The sequence below is a fragment of the Erythranthe guttata genome, chromosome 6 (genome assembly GCF_056151865.1).
Source record: "Erythranthe guttata isolate IM_541 chromosome 6, IM_541, whole genome shotgun sequence".
Lineage (NCBI taxonomy): Eukaryota > Viridiplantae > Streptophyta > Magnoliopsida > Lamiales > Phrymaceae > Erythranthe > Erythranthe guttata.
In genome coordinates this window covers 16,457,234-16,467,500 of record NC_142538.1, presented here as the reverse complement: position 1 = coordinate 16,467,500, position 10,267 = coordinate 16,457,234, and the positions used below count along the sequence as shown (strand labels likewise).

Below are 10,267 nucleotides of genomic sequence, written 5' to 3'. Positions count from 1 at the left end.
ATAAAATATAAAAGAAGTCCAATTAAGAAACTCCAAATACATATTTATCAATCTCTACATATCTATTTCTATTTTGTAATTCTTATTTCATATTCTTTATTATATATGTATCTGACAAATTCGATGGCCGATAATACCACCAACCGACCCATTATTTATGCGATAAAGTCGATTGTCAATCATTATCCGACCCATAATGATCGGGCCGATAATGATTTTTAATATTCAGTAAAATTAGTTAAATAATTAGTCGATAATTACCGAACTCGATCCATGTCCACCCCGAGAATCAATATATAGTAAAAGGAAAACCAAAATAATAATGAACATAATATATATCACCAATTATATAAGTAACTTAGGTACAAGTCCATTTGTGATTCTTGCACAATATAAATCTTTATATTATATTTCAACATTACTTAGTGGGGGCTAACTTTTTTACTTTAGTTAAGCTAAGAAATTAGGCTCGTTAAATCTTTCTTAAAGTGATAATTAGGTCGTATTTGACAGCTTAGCAAAATGACTTCATAAATGTGATGTAATTATCAATTCAATTATTTTTTTTAATTATTGACGAAGACTTCAAAACATTTAGGAGGCAATATACGGTTTAAATAAATAGTAATTGTTACTGTCATTGCAAATTAATTCATAAATGCAATTTTTCAATACGATGATCAATTCTTAACTTTGACGAAAACAAATTAATTATTAAAATATTTTGGGGTTACAATTTGGCCTTATTATTTAACTAATTTGTGTCGGTTGGGAGGATGACAACCAAAAATTGACAACATGAAATATTAGTATATGGTATTACAATGAAGTGGGAGAACATATATAAAATAAGAGACGTGTTACACCAATCTTCAAAATATCTTATTTCATTTTAAAATATCTTATTTCTTCACTAAATTAATTATTTTTCTTATTTTATCCATTTCTTCTTCTTTCACTTATAGTTTTATAAATTTATAAACTGTCTACCACTAAACTAATTCAAATATTTATAAAAAAAACTCCCTCTACCTTATGTGAATAATACTTTCGTCATAAAAAAATATTTCCAAACGTAAAAAATACCAGAAATTCACGTTTATAGAGAAATAAATTAAAAATGTTTGTATGGAAGATCCCGAACTTCCTCCAAAATTGGCCAATTTAGTTTAATATAATTTTTTTTCCTAAAAAAAACTACATAATGAAAGTTTAAAATTTCAATATATTGCAATAAATATTTCATTGCAAAATAAAAAAAAAATAGAAATAACTTAGAACACACGAGGATTAAGCAAATATAAGAAAGGGTGGTGGATTATAAATTTAAGGGGCATTTATAACATTTTATATATCTTTGGTGGTTAATTGAGATACTTTGGAGGTGGGAATAGCACCACTCTAAAATAATTATATGGGCCAATTAGCTATAAACCCCATCGTTTTAATCGGAGTCCGAACCCAACGACGTTATTGTCGGAAAATCGTAATCGGGGTATTTTGCCCGGATTAATTGGATTTTCGACCCGAATTTGAAAACTGGACAGTTAAACCTCTATAAATTAATATAGTCGGGACCGGAAAATTCTATTAATTTAGCGAATTATTAAATTATCGAGTTAATAATTGAACACATTTTCACAGAGTCGGGACAAAGATAAACTATTATTTAATCGAGGCTATTAATTTATCGAGTATTAATTTTTCGATGTTCTACTGTATATGAAGGGTCGATTATGGGATGTGATATTTCCAACTCGTGATCCGATGGTTCAACTTGTAGGATAATTGCCGATTTTTGAATAATTCTTTTCAAAATGAATTGAAAATTCAACGACTCGGGTTTGTTGTTGAAAATTCAATGTCGTCGTCGAAAGATCGTAACACTAAAGTTGTAGCCTTAACTCTCACTTTCATACCTAAAGTTGCTGTTTCGCACTCACGATTTAAACCATTAACAAACTTTTCTCATAAAAATAAGGGCAAATTACGGTCCCGCCTGAGTTAAGGCCAAATCATGAGAAAAAAAAATCCTCTTGTTTGCGTAATTACAACCACCTCTTTCAATTATGTATTTCCTTACACGTTCACCCTTACGTTGTCAAATTTATATAGGGGTGTTCGTCCGGTCGGTAAACCAACCGAACTGAACAGAACGAAAATTCGGAACATGCCGATTATTATTGGAGATATTAATATTAAATGATACATTTCACTAATAGCTTAAGCTATTGGTTGAGATGATCATTCAACATGGTATCAGAGCCAGACCAAATGAAAGGTCCTGAGTTCGAATCCCACAACCACCCATTTAAAAATAAAATATTTCAAATGCAAGGCTTCAAATGTAATTCGTTTGCACTTGAGGGGGCGTATTGGAGATATATATATATATATATATATATATATATATATATATATATATATATATATATATATATATATATATATATATATATATATATATATATATATAAATATATATATATATATATATACCAAACGGTACGATAAACGGTATGAATTTAGCGTACCGTAATTTCGGTACAATTTTACCGAATGAACACCTTTAAATTTACCAGCCGAAAGAGTTTTTTTCGCAAGACAATATATAGTTGACCGAATGAACACCTTTAAATTTACCAGCCGAAAGAGTTTTTTTCGCAAGACAATATATAGTTGAGCGGTGACTGTGACTATATAAACAAGAGAGGTCTTTTCGTAATTTGATCTTACCTCAGGGGTTGGTTGTAATTTACCCAAAAAATAAAAATGTAAGGGAATCACGTGGACCGAACTTATACTAATAGAAAAGATGAGGGAGTGAAACATAATTATTATATTTACAAAACCACCAAAACTAGGGTTTAAGGCTCCGTCTCCCCTCTCTCCCACTCTCTTTCTCTCTCTCCGATTTGTACACCTGGTAATACTCCTTCGTATTTTCTGGATAAAAATTGCATTGAGTTCATTCTCAATTTAATACTGCTATTAATTTCAAGGAGCATAAATATTTGCAGGAAAAATGGGGGCAAAAGCTAGAAAGGCGGCGAAGAAGGATGTGAAGAAGGCATCGGCCCAATTTTCTGCTACCGGAGACGCAACCCCTGATTTCTTGGTATGCAATGTTTTTTTCCTCAAAAATCTCTCTTTAATGGTGGAGGAAGCTGAGTTTGAAACTCACTCGTGTTTAATAAATCAGAAAACGAATACTGTAATTGGAGGGGTTTTTTTTTTGGGCGTAATGGTTGTGGGATTTCATTCCTGTTGAATTATATCTGCATATCAGCAATTAGATGTTAATTAGGGTTTTTTTTTTTTAATTAATTATGTGTATTTTTTGAGTAGCCGTTGGAAGGCGGTAAGGCGAGGAATCTTCCGAAGACTGAGAATACAGAGAACAAAGCAACAGTTTTGTACATTGGGAGAGTCCCACACGGATTCTTCGAGGATGAAATGGAAGGTTCGATTAGTTTGTTCCTATCCGCGTTTAGTTATTTAATAAACTTGCACTAGACCGTGTGTTTGTCGGTGCACGACCCTTACGGATATTGGTTTTTTTGCAGCTTTTTTTAAGCAGTTTGGTACAGTCAAGAGGCTCAGAATTGCAAGGAATAGAAAGGTTCGTTTTTTTTCCCCTGTTTAGCTCTTCGTTCATGTTTAATATTGCGTAGTTTCAAGAAATGGAGCTGAATAATAGTTCCTTCAGTAGAATATTCTGTAAATCTCAATTACAATGATTTGAGGTTGGGAAAAGGTTGAAATCTTGGTTACTGTGTGTTGTTTCTATCAAGGTGTTACATAATTTTGAATTTAGTACGTCGATCGTACGAGGATAAATTATTATATTAGGAAAACCAGATTATCGTTTTTGGCTAACTATAAAAAGAAGGGTGTGCATCTATCTAAGTTTTGTTTCTTCGGGTGATGGTTCTGTTCTCTATCTTCCTATTGTATTAAATGTTCGTAACTGTATTAGGTTATACGATTAATCTATTTTGACATGCATTATCCTTTACCTCGTACAATTCAGTACATATACACGTTGCAACGAAAGCTCTTCTATGAATCTTTTGGAACAGGGAGAATTTGACCTGCTATGTTAGCTTCGAATTTCTTTCAATGCAGTATGAACCGGTTTATCAGGTTCTAAAATAGCAAAATTAGAAAAAATGTTGCTGAAAATTTCCGATAGATTTCCTCTGTTATCCGTGTTATGGAGGTTTGCATCATTGAGACAAGGCATGTAGTTATATATGTATTTAATCTGTTTATTTTTTTCTTCTATGGACAGACGGGGAAATCGAAGCATTTTGGATTCATGGAATTCGAGTCTCCTGAGGTTGTACGCTTCACTTGCAATATTAGTAACTGTATTTCTCGATGTTTCGTATTACTTTTGTCATATCTCATGTTACTTCTGATTAATGCAGGTCGCCAAAGTTGTTGAAGAATGCATGCATAATTATCTCATGTACGAGCATCTGCTGCAAGTTCGCATCGTCCCCCCAGAAAAAGTTCATCCAAAAATGTAAGTACATACTCAATTTATCTCGAAAACGTACATTTTAAGCCAAATCTTTAAGTCAATCCCGTGGAATGTTAATTTCTATTTTAAATGTAAATTAATATCAATCCTCTTCGTAGATGGAAAGGTGTGGGTCGCGCGTACCAACCCTCTGATTGGGTTCAAATTGAAAGGAAGCGTCACGACAAGGTACTTACAGAGGCTGATTGATTTTTTATAAAATCTCGTCATTGTGTATCTTTTGCCTATTTTTGGTCTCTAATTTGTAAATTCTCTTGATTGGATATATAATTATAGGAACGGACACTGGAACAACAGAATAAATTAGTGGCAGGTGTAGTGAAAAGGGATTTAAAAAGAAGAAAGCGGATCGAGGCTGCTGGTATTGAATACGAGTGCCCAGAAATTGTAAGCATGTCATTTTATTCTTCATTACTTTATAATCTTGTTTGTTGAGAATATGATAAATGTGTCTCGTTTAGCGGTACTATAAAGTAATGAAAAAATCGACTTGTGTTCTATTTGCAGGTGGGAAGTGTCCAAGTTGCTCCGAAGAAGATTAGGTTCGACTAAACCTTGCAACGAATGTCTGCCTACTCGGTTGCTCCTTTTGTTCTCAAGTTACAGGGAGAGCTTATTGCCAATGTTGCATGATTAACCCTGTAGTTTGTTTGTTGCAGTTAAAATGTGACCGATTTCACTTGTTTTTTTATTTCCCTCAAACTGATCTTAAATATTTTCGAACCTTTCGATGGTTAGGACAAGATAGTATTTGTTGCTACCGTTATTATCCTATTAATTTGCCCTCGAAAAACTTTAGAAACTGTCATCGTTATTTAGATCTTTTGGGTAAATAAATCTAAAATAAATCTTACCTCATATCTTCTATACAAGGATGAACCAAGAAATTGACAATGTGATTATTACTAATTGAAGAGATCCAAGTTGTCATTATATAATAGCAGAGAGTTGAGTACAAACTAAATATGCTGAGTCTCGAAAATCAAGACCGAAGTTCAAACCGGAACCGAAACAGTATATAAACAGAAACCCAGAAAAAAAAAAATAATACAAATCTCATTCAAAACAAAGTACCCGGAATCAAGAACTGGTTTTTTGTGTTACAAAAAAATAAGGCAAAAAGTTAAACATAACAAAAACACCAAAATGTCTTCAAAAAAAAAAAAAAAAAACTTCACCGACTCAAAAAGATAGCAGTAGGGTTTCCCGGTGAAGGAGGGTTAGAATTCAGGATAGCAGCATGCTCACCAGCCCTAGCAACCGCATCAGCATCCAACACAGACAAAACATCCAAATGCTCGAGCCCTAACTGCCGCTTTACCAGGTCAGCATTCTCTGTAAGAACCTCGATTTCCCCAAACGGCAGCTTCAACTCCAAGGCTTGTGCACCGACCGCCTTCACCTCATCTTTCTTGAACCTAACAAAGGGCATACAGAGCTTCTGCAACTGTTTAGCACCCATCGCCTGACCAAATTCACAGCTTTGCAGTTCAGACATAATCTGTTGGTCGGGTGCGAAACTGCCACTAACAGAGTCAAACTTGCCCTTTAGTATGTTCAAACACTCTCGTTTCCAACCGTCATATTGCTCGTTGACAAATATCAAGGCAGCATTCGGTGCAATCTGTGGAGTGGGGGCAGCTTTTTTGCCTTTCGTCGGACCAGATACCTGCTTCTGTAAGAGTTTCCTCATAGAGACAATAACATCCTGCAAATACTTATTCGCCATTTTGAGGGTTAAATCCGGCGAATCTGCTACAGGCCAACCAGCTTTCACCACAAACCCTTCCTTATGCAACAGATCCTTCCAAACGTATTCGGCGTAGTGCGGGCAAATCGGAGCGATAAGACGTGTCTGAATATCCATAAACCTCAACAACAAATCGCGCCTCATCCCTCCGGCCCCACACGAGAGCCTGTACTCGTCCCTCGCCGCCTGGAGATCATAGAATCCACTCTTCAAAGCCTCCCTGAACATATAGTCGCTGTAGTTCTTCTGTGTCATCTTCACTGCTATATTCATTTCGTTGGCGAAAACACGATCCGCGTAAGTGAGAGGCGAAGAAGTACTTCTCAAAGTCGACTCCGCAGCAAAAACCTCCTCCATCCATGAGATTTCCTTCGTCAGCCGTAAAATTGCAGCATTTGCGGTGTCGAAGACGAAATTGGCATCGTCCATTCCATCACCAGCATCTGCAAGGGAGAACCTTGTTGCGTCGGCCGAAAACTCTTGGATAGATTCTCGAAGGGTCCGGAAATTTCCTGTTGACTTTGACATCTTCTCGGAGTTCAACATAATGTGGCCGTTGCATCTGAAACCCTTCGGCCAATGATGCTTGGGCATCAGTGCTGTATGATTGTAGATAGAAAATGTTAGATGATTCTGAATGAGATCCTTCCCAGATACTCTCAGATCAAACGGGTACCAATACTCGAACTCTTTCTTCATCTTATTAAGAACTGACGAAGATATTTCTGATGCTTTGGGGAAAGAGCCATTCAAGAATAAGAAATCCCAAACCTCGTCTGTCAGCTGCTCCGGTTCTATTAAAGATCTGTCAGCTCCATACATGTCTCCACCCTGCAGCATGTGAGCTACAGTGTAATACGCCATATACAGAGTTGAATCGGACAAAGATTCTACCAAATATTGCTCATCCCAAGGTATACGAGTTCCGAGCCCGAAGTTTCGAGAACATGCCCACTGATTCAACCAGCCCAAGGTGTGTTCAAATCCATGTCGAGTCTCGTCTGAGTAAAGATTCATCGAAGCCAAGCACTCCTCCGCAGCCTTCTTCCATTCTTCTTCTCCGTAAGTGATGTACCACTGATCGGTCAAAGCCACAACACACTCATCGCCGGATCTTGACATGACCTTCTTTTCGGGCTCGCTGTAGACCACAGCTTGCTCCAGCTGTAAAAGCTGGTTTCTAATCAAACTTTTCGCCTCCTGAACTTTCATTCCAGTAAACTCACCGGCAATCATGGTTCCCTCGTAAAACCCTCCCTTGTAGATTTTTTCCTTGGCCATAACCAGCTTATCCTTGTCGTTCTGGCTCGCGATTTTCATGTCAATGCATATTTTCTCGGCAGACTTGTCTCCGAAATCAGGGTGGTGAATGATGGGTATGATCTCAAATGGCAAAACCCATTCGTCCTTCACCCCATACTTGGCTCTGAACGCTGGTTTTGCTTTCAAATCATGGAGCGCCATGTAATCATCTGGAGAATCACTCGGAACACTAGTAACAACTCCAGTACCCTTATCAGTGAGAACCGATAACATGGGGAGTGTATAAATGATATCATTAAACGCCAGAGGGGATCTTAACGGCAGCCCGATAAGATCTTGACCAGTCAACTCAACCAAACAAGTCGGTGATTCCGAAACACGCGACAGATTCTGATAAGCACAGTTCAGAGCCGCCCTTCTTGTCATGACAAAGACATCAGTGTCGTTAATTTCAAAAGCCCCGTATTTGCCATCTGGCAATACCCAACAATTTGTTTGACCGTACATCGTCTCTGGTCTCAACGTTGCGGCTGCAAGGTAGACTTTCTTTCCCTCCAAAACACTCATTTTTGACGGGAAAGGTGAGACGACCTCCATCTTTATGAGAGTATACTCTTGCGGATTAACACCTTCCCCCGAAGCTCGATCGTGATCTGCGCATGGCTGACCGTCCAGAGGTGAATACACAGCGTACCTCAAGTCTTTAACTATCTTACCCATTGCTTTCAATTTCCTCATCTGCCACCGAACAAAAGAATCGAAATACGGATTCATATCGGTAGTGACGAATGTGCGCCTCCAATCACAACCCAGCCCAAAAGCCTTCAAATCCTCTACGGCCAGAGGTGGGAAAAAAGTCAGCCAGTGATACGGGTTTGTGAATCTACGTATCTCCTCATCCGACAAACCGTAGCTCTGCATAATCTGCCATTGGAACTTTACATCACCAGTCTTAGCAACAGCCTTTGACTTCTTGCCCTTGAATTTACCACCTGGTTGATTTTGACTCGCTTCATTCTCACCCTTTAGTTTATCCTCAGCCTCGCTATTTTCCACCTCTTTGACTTCTGGAAAGACGGGAGGGTATCCAAACTTTTCAATCTCCCTTGTGAGCTTATCGGCTGAAGCCTTAATGGGCATTCCAGTACAATGGAAGGCAAATGGCAACAGCACATTTGCTCCACTCAATCTATGATACGCGGCGGCAAATTCAAGCTTCGAAAGGGAAAACGCATGGCCCAAGTGGAGATATCCATTCATGTAAGGGAATGGAAAGTTACCGTAGAACTTCTCCCCTGGTTTTGGTGGTGAGTCCTTTGGCTCGGCTCGAAACACGTCGCTCTCTGCCCACAATTTCTGGACCTTCGATTCAATTTCCAAAAGCCGATCTCTTCTAGCAAAGCTTTTTCCGGTTTCTTCTGCCATTTCTTGTCCAGCTAGCCCACAGAAACTACAATTTAAAAGAGAAAATCAATTACAAATTGCACGACAGATGACGTAATTATATAGAACTCCCAGTTAACCCTTATAACCACAAAATAGACAATTACACCATTGTAAGTGCAAAAGAACAAAACTTCAGAAGCAGGACACCTAGAAAACACATTCATTACACACTCCAAACATCAAACAGGATGCAAAACGTAAAATTCAAAGTCAACGACATCAAAAACAAAACGAACCAAAACCAAAAAAAATGTCTTGATTTCATCATTTCTCTATTGAACAACAAAATCAAAATTATAAGTAAACCCATCAAAAAAGTATTGAACCTTACTTCACGAAACGGAAACCAGATCCATAAGAAAAATTGCAAAAAAATTCTATAATCTAAACCAGACTTCACGCACAGCGACGATTAAATCCCAATAAAAATGAAAACAAAAATAAAAAAATCGAACAGCATACGAAAATTAGACAGTAAATAGGAAATACAATAACCTCGATTTACAGGAATTGAAGTCTGCAAATGGGAAAACAACACAGAAACGGGTCCTGTGTCGATGAACAGCAACGCGCCTCAGCAGAGAATGAGACGCCACAACTGTTGAGAGCAAAGATAAGAAGAAAGAAGCAGCACTAACTAGGGTTTTTGTGCATTTATGTATTTTATATTTATATTTATATATACAGTATATTGCTCTCTTCACTATTACAGTACAGACCGGGTCGGGTTTCCTATTTTGCGGGTCAACCGGTTAACCGTTGAATAAAATGGGACAGACATATATTACAATTTTGCAGTTTTGGAATTCTCAATTGGGCTAAAACGATACATTTCATTTAATTTGACGTTATTGGATTAATTGTGTGATTGGGCTGTATATTGTATAATCACTAGCCGAATTGAGTTAGTGCTCGTTTGGCTATATTTATTTTAAAAAGTTAATATGCTTTTAAATTTGATGAATAAGAGTTGATAAGTTGTTACGTTTTATTTTTAAAATTAATTTTAAAGTCTTTGAATAATGAGCTTATAAGTTATTTTTTACTCATTATAAGATCTTAAATAAAAAAGTAGGGTAAAAATATTTATAAAAGAAATCTTAAAAACTCTCCAGCAGCTTATTTTAAAAAAAATTAAGATCTTTTTTTTAATTTTTCTACCAAACACTTTGGATAATTTGGAAAAGTTTATAAGCTTTATTAAACATCTTGAAACCGAATGTGAAGTAATTTTTTTTTTTATTGGACACTAATAATTA

At 36.7% G+C, this 10,267-nt stretch overlaps 2 protein-coding genes across 2 annotated transcripts; one reads left to right on the top strand and one right to left on the bottom strand.

Moving 5' to 3' along the window:
• Positions 1 to 2,805: 2,805 nt before the first annotated feature.
• Positions 2,806 to 5,351, top strand: LOC105963456 (RNA-binding (RRM/RBD/RNP motifs) family protein). The gene is made up of 9 exons (XM_088819978.1): positions 2,806 to 2,926; positions 3,021 to 3,118; positions 3,349 to 3,463; positions 3,567 to 3,622; positions 4,295 to 4,342; positions 4,434 to 4,531; positions 4,648 to 4,717; positions 4,826 to 4,936; positions 5,057 to 5,351. Exons 2-9 carry the CDS (start codon positions 3,026 to 3,028, stop codon positions 5,099 to 5,101), a joined length of 636 nt encoding a protein of 211 aa, XP_088676104.1. The 5' UTR covers positions 2,806 to 2,926; positions 3,021 to 3,025; the 3' UTR covers positions 5,102 to 5,351.
• A 235-nt stretch (positions 5,352 to 5,586) lies between these two features.
• LOC105963457 (ATP binding/leucine-tRNA ligases/aminoacyl-tRNA ligase) lies at positions 5,587 to 9,858 on the bottom strand. The gene is made up of 2 exons (XM_012987862.2): positions 9,504 to 9,858; positions 5,587 to 9,012 (listed from the first exon to the last, which is right to left on the bottom strand). Exon 2 carries the CDS (start codon positions 8,985 to 8,987, stop codon positions 5,724 to 5,726), a length of 3,264 nt encoding a protein of 1,087 aa, XP_012843316.1. The 5' UTR covers positions 8,988 to 9,012; positions 9,504 to 9,858; the 3' UTR covers positions 5,587 to 5,723.
• Positions 9,859 to 10,267: the final 409 nt, after the last annotated feature.

Coding starts and splice junctions, on each gene's coding strand:
- LOC105963457 (XM_012987862.2), bottom strand. CDS start 8,987: ATGGCAGAAGAAACCGGAAAAAGCTTTGCTAGAAGAGATCGGCTTTTG.
- LOC105963456 (XM_088819978.1), top strand. CDS start 3,026: ATGGGGGCAAAAGCTAGAAAGGCGGCGAAGAAGGATGTGAAGAAGGCA. Junction 4,718..4,825: donor AAAGGAAGCGTCACGACAAG/GTACTTACAGAG, acceptor ATATAATTATAG/GAACGGACACTGGAACAACA. Junction 4,937..5,056: donor AATACGAGTGCCCAGAAATT/GTAAGCATGTCA, acceptor TTCTATTTGCAG/GTGGGAAGTGTCCAAGTTGC.